General features: G+C 47.9%; 1 protein-coding gene across 1 annotated transcript in view; it reads right to left on the minus strand.

Annotated features, from left to right (window-relative positions):
• CAPN5 (calpain 5) overlaps positions 1 to 18,001 on the minus strand; it is a 52,455-nt gene that overhangs the window by 22,170 nt on the left and 12,284 nt on the right. Inside the window, exon 2 of the mRNA XM_036391982.1 lies at positions 14,377 to 14,553. Within this exon, the coding sequence (XP_036247875.1) occupies positions 14,377 to 14,538 (162 nt within the window). The 5' untranslated portion in view covers positions 14,539 to 14,553. The remainder of the gene's footprint in view (positions 1 to 14,376; positions 14,554 to 18,001) is intronic.

An 18,001-nucleotide genomic window follows, 5' to 3' on the forward strand; every position in this document is an offset into this window, starting at 1 on the left:
GGAGTTGCTTGGTATTACACAGACAGGGGAGAAACACAGAGACCCAAAATGGTCTGGTTTAGAAGGAATCTTTTAAAGGCCATCTAGTACAAGTCCCTGCAGTAAGTGGGGACATCATCAACTGGATCAGGTTGTTCAGAGCCCAGTCCAACCTGATCTTGAATGTTTCCTGGGGCTGGGACATCGATCACCTCTCTGGGCAAGCTAAGCCGGTGTCTGACCAGCCTCTTTGTAAAAAATTTGTTCCTTATAGGTAGTCTAAATCAGTTTAAAACCACTACTCCTTGTCCTGTCTCAACAGGCCCTGCTAAAAAGTTTGTCCCCATCTTTCTTATAAGCCACTCTCAAGTACTGAGAAGCTGCAGTAAGGTCTGCCCTGAAGTGCAGAGCGGGGCTACCACGCTTCCCTGCAGAAGGCCCACACACCACGCTCGAGCCTGGGGACTGAGCCTGGTCCTAGTGGACTCCCAGTGATCCTAAGCACAGAATCACCAAATCAATGTGGTTATAAGGAATTTCTGGATATCATCCTGTCCACACCCCCTAATCAAAACAGGGTCAGCTACAGCAGGTTACTCAGGACTGTGTTCAGTCAGGTTTTGAGTGTCTCCAGGAATGGAGATTTTGCAACCTCTCTGGGAAGCCTGTGCCAGTTTTTGGACCACCCTCACAGTATCAAGTCTTTTCTTATAATTAAATAGAATTTCCTGATTTTCAGTTTGCACACACTGTCTCCTGTGCTGTCACTGGGCACCACTGAGAAGTCTGGCTTGTTCTCCTTCATTCCCAGCTCTCCGGTATTTATGGACATTGTTAAGATTCCCCTGAGCCTTCTCTTCTCCAGAGTGAAAAATCACAGAACCATTAAGAAGACCTCTAAGATCGTGGAATCCAGCCTTTAACCCAGCACTGCCAAGTCCACCACTAAACCATGTCTCTCAGCACCACATCTGTACTTTTCTTGAATATTTCTAGAGATGGTGATTCCACTGCTTCCCTGTTCCAATTCTTGAACACCCTTTCAGTGATGAAATGTTTTCTAATATCCAGTCCTTGTAAAGGGGAAGGCAGCATTGCCTCCTTGTTCTAATGCCGTGGAACTGATTCTATCAGGATGAGTCTCATCCATGGGTCAGTCTCCCCAGCAAAAACCCCCTGGGAAGGTTTGCCATATTCCTTAGATTGGAGCTTACCAATATTAAATTACTTGGATTCTTCAGTCCCTATGGAAGATGCTGAGTTTCCACTCATACATTTTGTATCTGGTCTAGACTGTGTGGCCTCAATCCACTGGGATGACATTCCCTGTGTTCTTTCTGGCTGTACTGAGGTGGGAGCCAAGGACCAAGGCACTGCTTCAGCTAGGCTGCAATGCCCCAGGACTGCATGGAGCATGGTGGGGCCCTGGTTTGTGATGCAGAGCACACTCGGAGCCATGGAGCACCATGCCTATGTACAGAGGTGGTTGATGGACAAGATACCAGTGGGAACTAGGTCAAAAAGCCAAGAAAAGCTTTGGAACATTTAGTGCTCCTTTTCCTGTGAAAAGTGCTGGAAGTGATAAGGAGCTTGTTCTGCAGCCAGATGGAATTACAGGGCCTGGGATTTGCATGTGCAAAGGGAGGAGGGAAGCAGAGATTCCCAGAGCAGAGAAGGCCATGACCTTGGTTTCCTCCCCTCCCTACCATGCAGCAGACAGAATCCAGGTGAGCAATAACATTTATCCAGGCAGCAAACACCACGTCACCCTGCCCGGCACCATGACCCTGAGAGAGGAGGGCAGCACACCAACATCTACACCCACACACACCCTGGGGCCTTCTGGGTTCAGGCTTCAGCCACAGCAGAACCAGCTCAAACTGCCTCTTGCCACTTGAGGCTCCAGCAGACAGGAACTCCATCCTGTCCTTCATTTATTACAGCCTGATCCTGGCTGCTCCTAGTCTGGACATAGATGGAGAGCAGGAAGGAACAGGGAGGGGAAGCCAAAAGCTATGGCTGCAGGGAAGCAATGGTTTTAATGTGTGGTTCTTAACTCTGCCTTGGCCAAGGGAGTCATCCATGTCTCTTTACCCCTAAGGAGAACCTGTCTTGGAGGATCCCAAGAATCACCTGAATCATTGAGGCTGGAAAAGCCCTTAAGATCACCAAGTCCAACCATTAATCCAACATTTCCATGTTCACCACTAGATCATGTTGCCAAGTGCCACACCTACGTGTTCTTTGAACACTTCTGGAGATGGTTATTACAAGGAACCTAAGCACCATCAGAGATGATCTGCCCTCCCCAAAATTGTCTGCTGAAATGCCTGCTGAGCTCCAGGCAACAAAACACCATTTAGAGAAAGCCTGTGTGGATGGTTCTATGGAAAGATTCAGACTGATAACACAGAGAGGGCCCAAATAGTGATTCAAAGTTCTGGTGATTCATATCCTCCCTCCTCCAATGGATGTGGGACAGAGGTGGAAATCAGAGCCAGAGCAGGTCCCTGTTGATGAGGGCTGATTGCAGAGGTCTGGTTTATGAGAGCCCAGATTGGGACAGTTTGCTTCCTCTAGCTTTGGATTTTTGAAGTTCATTAAGGCAAAAAAGAATACCCAATCAGAGCAATTATCTTGTACTTTTTTGCTTCCCACCCAAAAGGACATGGTCTTTCCCTCTGCTCTCCCTTTTGGGAGATAACTTCCCAAAACACACACAATATTCTTCCAAATACATTTAAAGCAGAAAATATCTTCCTCACCTTCTCCAGCCAGTCTAGTTCCACACAGGGTTGTAAGGAGAAAATCACTCTCTAATTTGCTTTATAATTGGTGACTGTTTTACCATAAATGTTTCCTGGTGCAGGTTTCTGAGATTCAGATTCACTGGGGATCTGGATCATGTCCAGCCAGATGTGGGGAGGGAAAAAGCTATGGCAGGAGGAGGAACAACCACAGGAGATGCAACATCTGCTGCATGCCAGGACCATTTTTTGCTAACAAGATTTTGTAAGGAACAGACGAGTCTAATTTCATTGCAGAGCCTGGCTGTTTCAGAACAATGCCTTCACTCAGACTTGCAAAGTCAGCAAAATAATCTATTAGCATGGCTGCACTCCCTCCCTCCCTTCTGAGCAACTGGGAACCGAAAGGATCCTGTCTTAAATGTCACTCACACAGACAAGAGAGCAAGAGGCCCCCAGGCATGGCAAGCAACAGTGACACAGCAGACACAAAGGTCCCTGTGTTGCCCTGCTGCAGGTATCTGCAGCTGGGATGTGATTTTGCAAAAAGGGAAATTAATAAAATTTGCACGAGGGTGACAAAGGAAAGGGAAACGGGGTGAATTTAGAATACCAAGTGTCTATGCTTTCAGATGGATTAATATAGGATTATAGAATCACGGAGTGGTTTGGGTTGGAAGGGACCTTAAAGATCATTTCTCTCCAACCCCCTGCCATAGGCAAGGACACCTTCCACTAGAGCAGGTTGCTCAAAGCCTCATCCAACCTGGCCTTGAACACTTTCAGGGATGTGGCAGCCACAGCTTCTCTGGGCAACCTGTGCCAGTGCCTCACCACCCTCACGATAAAAAAAATGTGTTGTTATATCTACTTTTAATCCATCCTTTTTCAGTTTAAAGGCATTATCCCTTTGTCCTGTCACTACAGGCTCTACTAAAAAATATATACTTGGCAGATCAGCTTCACACACATGGAAGGAGGGTAGGCTTGGCTGGGAATATCTACACCCTACAGAACTATTTATGGGGGTTTGTATTGCCTCAGTCAGGCATCCCTAATGCTAATCCACTCACAGTATCTCAGTGTGTACACATTTGTATTGTTATCAGCTCCCACACCATGCAGAGGGCACTGGACACTCCACCCACAGCAAACAGGACTTGCTTGTGAAGGGAGGCATCCAAAACCACACGCTCCCTACAAACTCTTTGACTCAGTTTGTGTACCACAGCATCATGCAATGGCATTTGCTCTGGCACCAGGAAGAGTGGGGGCAGTGTTTGTTTTGGCAGCAGGAAGAGCAGGGACAGAGGCAAACAAGATCTAGAGGTCAGTTTGCAGGACCTCATCAGGTCCCTCTGCAGTTTTATCTTCCAGGTATCCAAAGTACAAAGGCACCCAAAAAAGGATAAAGCAATAAGAGGTGGAGAGACACAAGAGGCTGTGAGAGCACTGCACTTCCCCAGGAGCAGATGGAGAGGGATTGGAAGGAGAATGGCACAACTACAGAGACTCCAGACCTGTCATTCCTCCCACATGCCCTTTCCAGGGATGCACTTGGGAAGTCTCACCATTACTCCATCCAGGACTTCTTCAGTCTACCCAGTCAAGACTGATGCAGAGGCTGGCACATCCTGGCTTTTAGCATCACCACACATCCAGACACAGCCCTCCCCAGGCCATCTCTCCCACAGCAAGTGCTTTTGTCTGGTGGCAAAGCCACTAAGGAAAAAAAGCTCCCTGGATACCAAGAGCCCTGAGGGCTGCAGAAGTCACTGCCAAAGCAGGAAAGTCTTCACATGGCTCACTGACAAACTGGGGGATGGGACACTCAGAGCAGTGAGATGACATGTGAGGAAGAGGAAGGAAGCAAGCTCCCAAGACTGTTTAACACCCTCTGACAGATAGACCTCTCTGACTCAGCACAGTGCTGCTGGCCACCTTCACCCAAGTTCCCCCATCCTCCATCACATCCCAGTCTTGAGCTCTCCTACAGATCTCCTTTGACCCCCTTCCCCTGGGAACCAACCCTGGTTTGGCAGTATTGTGAGTTTAAAATACACCCACACTCCAAAGCCCTCCCACATGGCACACACCATGCTCTCAGTTGCTCCAACACTTTTAGTTGTGAGGTTTAACCTCTAACAGAGGAACTGCTTGGCTTGAAACTGTGAGCATGAAGCCCCAGACCTGGAGGATCACGGTCATGCAGGTACAAGTGAGGGATCACACACCACAGGCAGGAGCCCTGAGGATGCTCCACATCTTGCATCACTTTTGAGCCATCAGTCCCCACCATGGAGGATGCAGAGGTGGGGCCAGGCTGGTGGAAAGGACTTACCCTATCCAAGTAAGTCCTGCTGTGAAACACTACAGTATTTCAGGAGGAATGGTCCAAACCCAGCCAGTGAAATCCTGGAGCAAGCTGATGTGGCCACAAGCTCAGCTGCACTGCTTCTGCCTCCAAGCAACATAATTCAGCAGCTGCTCTACCTGAATCCCAAATCCTGTGTCCCACTGAAAGCCAATCTTCTAAATCAGGATTTAGAAATCTAAATTGTGCAGGGGTTTTCTGTTGATTTTGTTTGTTTGTTTTAATTAATCAAAGAGCCAAGTTATTGATGGGAAAAGAAGAACTGGAAGCTGCAAAGGAAAAGTCCTCCACACTCCATTGTGCATATCTCAGATCAAAATCTCCAAACTGCTTTTCTGTGGGGACACCTCCCACACCCCCTTGAGCCATACTCTCTCCATTTCCTTCTCCCAGGGCAAGGAAATACCCTTTGGTTTGTGATTGTGTCTCATTCATAGCACCTCCATTCAAAAACAGGACTTGACCTCACCACAATCTAAATTAATCCCTGACTATGCAAAGATGATGAAAAATGAGGTTATCATGAGTTTAAGCCATTTAAAGAAAGTACTTCCAGCCCACACCTATTCTGGTTATTCATACACTGGGTGTAGCTTTACAAACAGAATCCTGTTTTATGAGAAAACCACCCTCTAGAGATGTGGAGTCATGAGCTTTTGCTAACTGGGAGAAGGGACATTAATTCTTATGTAACTCTGTCAGTGGCATCTGCATCAGACCACAGTCAAAATTTAACCACCCTATGACCACTCTCCATTAAGATGGTTTGTTCATCCTTTTCCTTCTTGGGTGGGGACTGGGAGAAATGCATCACTGAGCAGTGGTTTCTTCACAAAGATCCAGAAAAATCAAAAAGCATTGTTTTATCCACTCACACTCACTCACAAACTCACACAGTTGCACACTCACACACACACTCACACTCTTTGTATTTTATTTTCCTTCTGCAAGTGGCAGCACCATGCCTGATCAAGTCTTTTCAAGGGCTTCAGTGAAAGACACTCGCTCCAGCAGGAACACCTGCCCTTAACATAGACAAATCACCCCAGAATCCCATCCTCTCTGAGGGCTCAAAGATTAGAGCTCACAGACAGTGCAGAAACTCCCAGCCTGCATCAAGATTAAAAGCCTTGGCTGATTCAGAGCGTGCATCCAGCTCTGGGAACCCCACCACAAGGAGGACATGGACCTTGCTTGCTGGTGTGAGTCCAGAGGAGACCACAAAGATGCTCGGAATGCTGAAGCAGCTCTGCTATGAAGATGGGCTGAGAGAGTTGGGGTTGTGCAATCTGTAGACAAGAAGGATCCAAGGAGAACTTAGAGCTCCTACCAGTGCCTAAAGAAGCTCCAAGAGAGCTGGAGAGGGACTTTTGATAAGTGCATTAAGTAACAGGATAAGGGGCAATGGCTTGAATGGCTTTAAACTGAATAAAATCAGGTTTAAGTTAAATAATAGAAAGAAATTCTTTCCTGTGAGGATGGTGAGACACTGGCACAGGTTTCCCAGACAAGCTGTGGATGCCCCATCCCTGGGACATGTTGGATAGGGCTTTGAGTGGTGAGAACACATTCAGTGCAGGTATCTCGGTGAGCAGCTGCAGTTTGAGCTCTGGGGGGAGGAAGCCCAAGCCTGAGACAAGAGGCTGTGAACTGCTGCCCAAGGAACAAAGGGCACCTGTGTCCCATCCATGTGACCTAGGAGACACTAGGAGACTCTCCAGGCTTTCCTTTTGGGACTGTGAGAGGATAAAAACATAAGGCTTCCTTTGTTCGGGGTCCCTCTTCAGAGGCACCAGCTCAGGCTGTTATTTTATCACTGCACCAAGATGAAATAATTTTAATGATCCGGATCTCTGAAACTCTGTTCTGGGAAAGCTGGGGTCACAGTAAGGAAACCTGCTCTGACCCTGATTGCAGGGAGCCAAGTGGGGCACCCACTGTCTCCCTGGAGCTGCCCCCTACAATGCGGTCTCGGTCCCAGTTCAGGTGGTGGGAGTGTGACTGCCAGAATGGCTCCTGGATGGCTGCACAGGGAAGTTTCCTTAATACTAAGCAACTAGGTCTAGTGGAAGATACCTCTCCCATGGCAGGGAGGCTGGAACTAGGTGATCTTGAAACCAAACCACTCTTGGTTCTGTGATAAGCAGCTCTGTAATGGCTCCACAGGACGAATGTGCCCCTCCAGGACCCCAGAGCCCAGGCTGGGAGGGAGGATTTGCACATTCCCTGCCATGGAGATCAGAGGACTCCTTTCTGTGACACCCTCTGCTATTGTTCTGCTCTTCCTCATTACCAATACAGTAATTTCTTGTCACCAACATACAGCTGCACTTAGAAGCACTAAGAAGCATGCCATGAATCTAATCCAGGGATTTTACCATCACTTTTGCTTTTAAGGCCGTGTCCTTCTGATGCTGAGGACAGAGCAGACTGGCTGGAAATTTCTTATCCAAGGCTGCACTAGTGCCAAGCAGCTTATCAACTCCAGTCCTCACTGGGGCTAAGGGGGAGAGTGTGCTTGCCTGGCACCGTGAGGCCGTGGCCCTGGGACGATCTGGCGAGACCTGCTGGAATGCAGCCAGGGTCAGCATCACATCTAATGGGAGCAGAGACCTTTTAAAGAAGTGCAAATAATAACAATGAATCTCTTGTTCATCCTTGAGCGATAGAGTAGCCTATGAATGGCTTAAAAAATGTAAAAACGAGGTCAATTCAGAGATTGCATTAAATGATGATCAAATCTTTTCCTGGCAAGGAACAGCCAGACTGGCAATCAGCTCCAGTTTTACTGAAAACAGCAGATAAATTAACAGGCAAGTGGCTCATAAATTCTTAAGACAAGAAATGCAAAGCTCAGGAAGGATTTTAACCCCTGTGATGGACCCCAGGCAGAGTCTGTTGACTCTGTTCAGAGGAGATGATCCCTCAGTCAATCCAGAAGCACAGAGGAGCCCCAGTGTCAACACTAACCCCAAGCATTCATTGGGAGAGACCAAAACTGAGAGAGACAGGCCAAGACACTGCAAAAAGCTCAGTAAAGACACTCCTGGAGCACAGAATTTAGTACTTTAGTCTTTCTGGAAGAAACACCTCCAAGTGGGACACCAGAAGGTTTTTGCACCCAATTGCCATTTCCAGTGTAAGTGCCTCCCTGCTAAACTCTTAGTGAACTTCAGAGAGCAAAGAACTGCAAGAATCTAACCTCTGTCCTCCCCATTATCTTCACTCTTGTGTTTTTGCCAGCTTCCCAGCCTGCACTACACACTGGGGAAACGACCTTTTAATGCAGAAACTTGTGGGCAGGGAATTCCTGGTCCTGCTTTTAGTGAATTAGTTCATTGACTCCTTTCCCCTTCCAGGAAACCCCCAAGGGGATTGACTGTATAACCCTCATACAGCAAGAGAAAAGAGCTAAGTGCTTAATAATGTGAAGAAGAGTGGAGGTAAGAGATGCTCTCCCATCCTGCAGCACCTCCTCCAAAGACAGCAGCATCCAGTCCAGGAGACAATGGACATAACACATCCTGCATGGCAGGACACAGGAGAATGCCTTTAAGGTGAAATAGGGCAGATTTAGATTAGGTATTAGGTAGAAATTCTTCCCTGTTAGGGTGGTGAGACACTGGACCAGGCTGTCCTGAGAAGCTGTGGATGCCCCATCTCTGCAAGTGTTGAAGGCCAGGCTGGATGGGGCTCTGAGCACCCTGGTCTAGTGGAAGGTGTCCCTGCCCAAGGAACTAGAGGATCTTTAGGATCCCTTCCAACTCAAACATTCTATGATTCTGCGAATGGACGAAACCCCTATATACAAGTCACAGTAGGTATATACCAGGAAGGCAGGGAATGGCTATTGAAAAATCCTATTGTCTTGGTTTCTAAAACAAGATTTCTCTTGTTTGTCTGGGAAAAAATCTCAGGGCTGTGACTGAGAGCATCTCTCCCCAGTGCCATACTAGGGCTGAAAATGCCATGGTCCTAGTGCCCTAAGATCTCCTGCTTCCATAATTTTTCCCAAAACACCTGGCCTGTCTCTCTCCCCCATAACTACTCTCTCAGGCTTTCCCCTCCAAATGACATTGCCCTCATCCAGGCAAAATAATATTACTATTTTGCAAGAATCTACCTTTATGCTCTTTAATCAGTGACAATCTCCCCTGACAATTAATTCCTGCAGAGATAATTCAGTGCTTGCAACTAAATACTGGAGAGAGATAAAAATACTGAGAAACAGGTATGGAGGAAAAAACTCTTCCCCTGAAGATTGGGAGGGTGTATACTTCATCCAAGAGAGTTTCTCTGGTGGTTGCAACCATCCAGGCTTGAACTCACAGTGCAGGGATGCAGCCCGGGTTCAACAATGACCACAGGTCACCTTGAGCCACACAGTCACTGTGACACTGCTTGGACAGGAATACACTCAGCACACAGCAGCCACCTGCCTCCCAGAACAGGGAGGAAAACACCATCTCCATGCTCAGCCTTGCTCCCTGGGAAGAGCTGAAGGACCAGAGCATGCAGCTCATGCAATTCAACATCACACCTGCGCGTGATGTAAGCTAAGAGATGCTCTCCCATCCTGCAGCACCTCCTCCAAAGACAACAGCATCCAGTCCAAGAGACAATGGACATAATAAATCCTGCATGACAGGACAAGGGAGAATGGCTTTAAAGTGAAATTGGGTAAATTTAGATTAGGTATTAGGAAGAAATTCTACCCTGTGAGAGTGGTGAGACACTGGATGAGGTTGTCCTGAGAAGCTGTGGATGCCACATCCACCAGGCTTCATTTGCTTCCCCAGGTGCAGTGATGCCCAAATTTGTCCTGGTTGGTGACCCATCCCAGCAGCAGGTCATAGCTTGGCAGGCTGAATCTGAACCAAGTGTCCCTCTTGCTGCTGAGAGAAAACAAGCCCTGGGTAAGGCCCAGAGGTGTTTAAGACAGACCCTAACCAAAGCCTGTAGCAATCCCATGGCATCATGGAAGCACCCTGTACCCAAGGAGAGAACTTGGGACAGTGATGATTAGAAGAGATTAACCCTTTCCCCACAGGGTAGATGAGTCTCTTCTATCCTACACCATCATTGTTTTTTCCACAGGGGATCAACAGACACAGCAGATGCCCCAAATCTTCCTCTGTTTTTGCCATCCATCCTGCACCTCATCCATCCCCTTCTACTCATCTTTGTGCCACCCCTTCTTATTTACCCACCTCCCAGCCATCCAGACCAGCTCACCCAATGCACAGACCAAACCTCTCACTTCCAAGGTGCGCTGCCAGCACTCCTGTCCCAAAAGGAGAGGGCAAAACTCAGCTTGAGGGTCAGGCTGAGATTTCCACTGGGAGTGGTACTGCTTGCTGGACACAGATTTCCCTCTCCTTTGCACAGTAGCATACAGAGCACAAGGGAAAGAAGTTTCAAGCAAGGTGTTGGGATTTGAGCTAAGCTCAAAAGTTCTGTTTAATTTTTAATGCAGCAGCCGAGTGCTGCTGCCAAAAGGAGCTGCTGATGCTGCCTGAATGATCTCCAAAATCTGCTTTGGCAAGGCAACGAGCAGCCAGCTTTGTTTTTAAGTGGAGTCACTAAACAGGGCTCTCCAGGACCCCCTTCCCTGCCCAGGCTGATGCTGTGGTTTCCCTCCCTCCCTCCCTCTGAAGCACTCCAGTAATTGGCATTCTGGCCTCGCCGGGCCGCATCACGAAGGCGTCCAGCAAACAACCACTGGAGCCAAAACACGATTAGAGGGCTCAAACAGCTGCTCCCTCTGCAAAGATCTGGCATCCAGAGCAGGGCTGGAGGCCAAGGAAAGCAGGGAGGGAGGGAGGACACCCTGCTGGAAATAATAAGGCTGAGCCCGTTCCAGGAAAGGCTGCAGTGCCGGATGCAGGAGGAAGTTGAAGCAAAACAGCCTGACCAGGGAAGGGACCAGAGCTGTTCCTCATCCTCTCCCTTTCCCCTCTGCCCAGAAAAACCTCAAGGGAAAGTACGGCAGAGATTGGGGGTTTTGTTGTTTTGCTGGGGTTTTTTTGCCAAAACAGCCTCAAGCTTTGGGAGTGCGTGGAGGAACAGAGAGGATGCTGGAAGAATAGCTGGGGAGGTAGAGATGCATACACAGAGGACACACTGTTTAGATCTGTACTAGCACCATGGAAGTATGAGGAAATAAGATCCTGCCTCTGCCAAAGCACATTGCCTGCACCCCAGTGAGTTCACTGTGGTTGCTTTTCACATGCAAGTGCTTTATCTGAAAAATCACAGAATGGTTTTCATTCAGAAGGACCTTCAAAATCACCTAGTTCTGACTGCCCTGCTGTGGCCAGGAACACCTTCCATTAGACCACATTGCTCAAAGCCCATCCAACCTGGCCTTGAACACTTTCAGGAATACAGCAGCTACAGCTTCTCAAGGCACAATTTATCTCCTACGTCTGATTTCTTTCCATAGATCACAGATGACAACTTTTCTGAGAAAGCAAGTGGTTGTTTTTAATAGTGGACAGCATTTATTTCCATTCTCCACCCACTCTGTTCTCACAGCAAAGCCAGAGACACTATGAGCTCTTAGGTTTTATCACAGTTTTAGCTCAAATACTCCGGAACAATTCATGGCCATGGCCCTGAGAGATAAAAGTGTGTGCACACCATCCCTTCCCTGTAAACAGTATTCCTGGGACTGGGGATTCCATTTCTTAGTATGGATATCCCCAAAACAGCATCTGCCAAAAGCTGGGAGTATCACTACTTGCTTTTTTCTGAAAGAGATTTAACTGTGATTGCCTAAGATAAGATTTGCTGGTTGTAATAGAAACAAGACATTTCTGTGGTTTAACAACTGCACCATGCCATTCAATAGCACACAAGCAGAACAGTTGATTTAAGCTTCATGGACATTTTGGACTTTACTGAATCCTGCATTAACTTGGAAAAGCTGATAGTGATTGCTTTCTTGCAGAAGATGCTGGGATTTTTCCTGGACTCCCCCCCTTGGAAAGCCAGTATGAATTCAGGCAGAATCAGGTCCAGCAACTAAAAATGTCATTTTGCATTTTCTGCTGGCACAAAGCAATTCTCCCTGTGAAATTGAGTTACTTTTGCTGAAATGAACAATTGAGAGAAAGAACATAGAGAAATGCTTTTGAGAAAGAGGTTTCTCGAAACTTCAGCAGGAAACAGGGCAGGTGTGAGTTCATATTCTTTTTTTAATGGTGATTCTGTGGTCAAAGCAGGTGAGTAGGTTGGATCAAACAATCCTACCAGACAGAGGCATCATGAGTCTGCCACTGCTTAGCATACATTCCTTCTGGCACCCAAACTGCTGGCAAAATTCCCTTTATCTGGTGCACAGGCAGCAAAATAAGACCACCTCTGTGTCTTGTTAAGCCAGAGGACCTTGCTGGCACATGGGACCCACTTCCAGCCTCCATTCCCACTGACAGAAAGAGTCCTGATTCAACATTCTATGCTAATTGCTTTAATGGTCCCCTCCTACACAAACAGTTCTATGATCCTATGAAACTGCAGAGCTGGGTGGCTGGAAAAAGTCTGATTCACTCTCTGTTTCAGCAGGGATGGGTCTGAACTAGGTGAGCATGACACCTTGCAGATGAGGTTCAGAAAGCTTTCTTAGAAAGAACTCATGCTCTACAGAGCAAGGCAGCAAGAGGATAACACCTGCCTGAACACCAAGGGCTGCAAGTGAGATGAAAGGCAGAAAAGCAGATGGAGAAAAGCTCTGAGATGCTCAGCAGAACACAAACAATCCCTGTCCCTCTACAAAGGGTTCCCATCCTCTGTCTTTAGACATGGGGCTGCAGTAATGTGTGTGACCTGACTGCAAATCAGCAAGGGGGTCTCAAATACATCCCCACCTTTTAGTCCCAGAGAAAGTTGTTTAGAAAGTCTCAGCTACCACCTGCCTGCTGTATAAATGGGATGTGCATGGTGTGTTCATGTTGGCCCCCACACTGAGACCAAACCATGGTCGGCCCTGTCTTCAGAAGGCAGCTGTGCACAAAGACTCTTTTCTTTCCAGCAGATAAGGGGAATAAACTAAAACACACACAGGGCTTTGCACAAATCCAGTGTCCAGGCAGAGCTGGAGTGGAAGACACAAAGGCAGAGCAGAGGGAAGTGAGGTCTCCTCCCACAAGGAGCCCAGTGGGATGCTGGAGGGCTCAGCCCCTCTGCCACACAACAAGAGTCAGTTCAGCTCCCTCTCTCCCTTCACACAAAGCCTTTTGTGCACCCCCTCCAGACTGCCCTCGCCCAGACAGACACAGCACTGTCTTGTGCAAGGCCAGCTGATTTTCTGGGCTGTCAGCGGGGGCGAAGATGATGACGGCAGCTAAGGCAACCCCACAACACTCAAATGCCACCAAGTCACGTGTGGAAAAGCACAGGCTGGGCAGAGAGGGCTGCTGCTCCCCACAGGAGGGAAGGAAACCCAGGTGTGTGAGATGCTGGGATACTGCCACTCCCCAGCCACAATTATCACTGGTACCTGGGCCTCCTTGTACTTCATGGCAGTCAGAGCACTGTGCTCATGGGCAACTCCAAGCAGACAGCCATAACAAGACATACAAATTCCCCATAGTGCCCTCAGGTCCTGATGTGTATCCTTTGGGCTGGCACTGAGGACTGAAGAAGAGGAACTGGCAATGCTGGGGACAGGCAATGTTATCCCCAGCCTCCTGCAGCCTGCCTTCATGACAGACACAGCAGCACACAGGTTTTTGCACAGAAGAGGGAGGATGGGTACAACCACCCTCTTCCCCAAAGATCCCAAAATCACCTCACCTATCCAAAGCTTATCTTTTCCCCTTCCAAATGGACCACCACTAGTGGCAGGTGTCCCTGCCCTTGGCAGGAGGGTTGGAACTAGTTCTTTAAGGTCTCTTCCAACTCAAACCATCCTGTGATTCAGAGATAACACTCTGCCTTGCTGGACCCACCAGCCTCACAGGAGTACACAACACCAACCCAGCTGCAAATCATCTCTCTGGTTTATGCATGGGGAAACTGAGTCACAGAAAAGCCTCCTTTGCTCTTGGACCTCACCAGACGCAGAGAAGCTTGGACCTGAGTGCAGCAGGTCTCCCTGGCACCCTAGAGGCTCACAATATCAGGACTGGGTAAATAAATAAATGCTGTTGGGGAGAGGAGATGTTGACTGGGGCTTGACAGCCTCGGTGAAGGGCGCACTGTGCATTTTTAGGAGCACCTGAAAGCAGAGATGGTAGAAAGCAGTGCTGAGGGGCAAGGGGATGGGGCACTTACTTTGGGTCGCTTCCACTGGATGCCCTGAATCCTTGACTTGTAGAAGAGGGAGTCGTCGTTGGCGGGGAAGAGCGGGTCCTCGAAGAGCTGCTTCCGCCGCTGGCACTCCTTCTTGAGCGAGGCGTAGCGCTGGTTCTCGTAGGGCTTCACTGAGGAAAACATCCTTCCCCACCGGCTCTGGAGGACAGGCAGAGCAGCAATGAGACAGGCACGGTCTGCCCAGGGACACCCAATCCTCCTCTGCCACTCTTGAGTGGCAGCACCAAGACACTGTGGCTGAAGACAACCACCTCCGAGCCCAAGTGTACCTTGTTGATCCGTCGGGGTTGGGACTCCCATTTATCCCCCAAACTGGCCAAATGAACACCAAATAAGGCATAGCAGTAGATAATAACTGGTGCCCTGCTTCTCAACAAATTTCTAACTCATTTGGGAAAAACACAGCCCTCAGAAGCAAAGGAGGAAGAGACACCCCCTGCAAGATGGGTGTGCAGAGCTGTGGGGGCTGAGCCCTACCCAGAGCACCCCCACCACGGAGCTTCAACTCACAAAGCTGTGCATTTCATGATTTTGTCAGAGACACCAATTTCTCAGCAGACTTTATCAGATCAGGTTTTAATTAAAAAAAAGGTCTCCTGGCAGAGCACCGCAAGTTTCTGGATTAATTATTCTTTCCTGACAAGTGTCTTGCTTCCAGGGTAGAGATGTGCATTTAGCAATTCAGATAACAGCAGGAAACCATTGCTCAAATGCCCCCCAGAGAGAAATCAGCTCTTCTCCACCACCCCTGCCTTTCAGTCACTGGGTACCAACCCCTTTGCTCAGGTACAAGGAAAAGGAGTGCTCTGTATAGCTCCCCTAATCACAGACTTCTTCCAGAACTCCTTCCGTAAAGTTTCTCTGTATTTATTTTTAACAGACATGTACAATCCTTATCTCTTCCCAAAAGGGAATGTCCTTTTTCAAAAGCTGGCCATTAGTGACCTCAGTCTGGAAATATCTAGTGTGGTTTCCTAAAGAAATGGGAATGTTTGTGCTACAAAACCATGGAAGCATGGAATCATTCAGGTCAGAAAGGACCTCTAAGGTCACCTATGAACCAACCCAGCAGTGCCAAGCCCACCACTAAAGCACACTCCTAAGTGACATAATCCCAGCTTCAGTCTCCAACATGGTAAAACTAAGGGTGCCCCATCCAGTGGGTGGATGCATCCAGCAGGCTGACCTCTCATCCCTCCCAGTGAGACATACAGAAACCATACGCTTGCTGTGGTATCACAACACGTGGTGGGATAATGAAGTTGTGATAATGGCTAATCAGAAGCAGCTAATTTGTAAGCACCCAAAATCCCAAGGATTATTTGATCACTGATGGCTGGCACCAATTTAAGCAGCAGTGTGACATCCCTTGTAATGAACCACTACGATTAGCAGAAGGAAAGTAGGTGTCTGAGAGCTAAACTAATACCCATTCTGGTGATCCAGGAGCATTGCCCACCCAGCCAGCCTTCTCTCCTCTGAGAGAGACAAAAACACTTCACTTATGGAAAGCTGAAGAGCAAAGCACAGGTTTAATTGACAACATTTATCAGCTTGATTAGCAGCACAAGTGCTCATCACTCAGAGCTTAAGTAAACCCAAAATAATCCCCTTGCTGGTTGCTCCACAGGTCTGTGCTACTGAGGAGGAATTGCAAAAGCAGCTCGTGGGGATTTTCTCCCCCCCATCAGTACCAGATGCTTTGTAGCATCCCAGATGATACAAAGAGGCCCAAGTGCATCACCTGCCCTCAGAAAAGCCTTAAAAATAAATGGCCTGATATAAACCTGTAGCCATGATATTTTCTGAGAAATCCTTTCCTTAGGATTTTTTCTCCTGAGAAGCTGAGAGGCCTCAGGAATGAAATGTAAACAATGGTTATCTGCTGCTGTGGAATGCAACAGGTGCATCTGTGATTGGTCTCATGCGGTTGTTTCTAACTAATGGCCAATCACAGTCAGCTGGCTCGGACTCTCTGTCCGAGACACAAGCCTTTGTTATCATTCCTTCTTATGCTATTCGTAGCTAACCTTCTGATGAAATCCTTTCTTCTATTCTTTTAGTATAGTTTTAATATAATATATATCAAAAAACAATAAATCAAGCCTTCTGAAACATGGAGTCAGATCCTCATCTCTTCCCTCATCCTCAGACCCCTGTGAACACGGTCGCATAAATCCCCAAATAATACAACAAATTTACTCCTTGTGGAAAGGCTGACAGCCTCATTGAGCAGTCAGGGAATGCACCCAGTAGTCCAATCCACCCTGCTAAGAGGGCCAGGGAAGGCACTGGCCTTCAGATCTCCAGCAGAGGAAGGGGTGAAAAATAAGGGAGATTTACCCAGGGAGGTCATGGGGACATCTGGCACTGAACAAGCTGCTTTTGAGTGACAGTGAGGCCAAGACTTTCACAGTGATAGCACTCAATGCTAAAGAGAGACAAGGGGAAAGCAGCAGTGCTGGGAAAGGATGGTTGGCAACTGCCTTCTGCAGGAACAACAGGCTGAGAGAGGAGGAAGGTGCTGTTAGCTGACATGCAAGATGAATTGCTTGGACCGGTGCATGAACTGGGCTGAAAGACACGAGAGGATATTTCCATGGGAGGTTGTGCAGAAAGAACCAGCAGGATTAGGAAGGGAGCCTGGAAGGGAAGAGAGGAGGGAGGTCTTTCTAAAAGCCATCCTCAAGTTAAAGGCAGGAATTTTAGGTTTGATGTCGGAGATGCTGGATGCTTCTCTGCAGCCTGTACCATGGCCAAGGGCTGGCACTTGGCTGCTCATTCATAAAATTACTGCTACACCCTGCAGCTTGGAGCTGTGCTTTCCAGTGATCCCTGCAACACTGACTCTCATGATGACTAGACATCCTGTTCAATGTCCATCCCTATGAGAACAGGGTGGCAGTCATCTCAGCCAAGGAGTTCTAGCCTTTCTGATGCCCAGATCTGCCTGAAATTTGCCCTGCTATCCCACCCTACAGTGACTGTCACCTTGCCAGCCATCTGTCCTCGCTGCAGGGCTACTCTCACATGACAGCCTGTAGATGGATTTGAGTTGCAAAGGAAATGCCAAGCAGAAGGGGAAGGGACACTGTTCAGGACCATTTAGAAAAACAAACAAATAATAAATAAAACACCTTGCAAAATAATTAAAAGGAAGGGGCAGAGGGAATGTTCTTAGGGCAGCGTTAAAATTCATTACTCTCTCTAATTTGCAGCATTTCATGCTTAGCAGGCTGAACTTCACCTCTGCCATGTTAAAATGCCCAAAGGCTGTCTAATTACTCTTTGCCCTCTTGGACCAAGCTCAGATGCTCCAGGAGAGCAAGAAGTGGGTGTTTTCATGCCTGATTTGAATTAACAACTCTACACTTGCATATGCATATGTTTGCCTGTGAGCAGGAAGAGGAATCTGCACTCACCACCCAGCATGAATTTTTAAAGCAGTTGTCTGATCCTAATCTCAGTCCTGCCATGAAGGAGTTAAACAAAAAAACACTTTGTTGGAAGACTGAGCCAGACTTATGACTCAGGGGTGTTGTGGACTCCCCTTTTCACCTCCAGCATCATCCAGGTGCTCCAGCTC

The sequence above is a fragment of the Molothrus ater genome, chromosome 2 (assembly GCF_012460135.2).
Source record: "Molothrus ater isolate BHLD 08-10-18 breed brown headed cowbird chromosome 2, BPBGC_Mater_1.1, whole genome shotgun sequence".
NCBI classification, from domain to species: Eukaryota; Metazoa; Chordata; class Aves; order Passeriformes; family Icteridae; genus Molothrus; species Molothrus ater.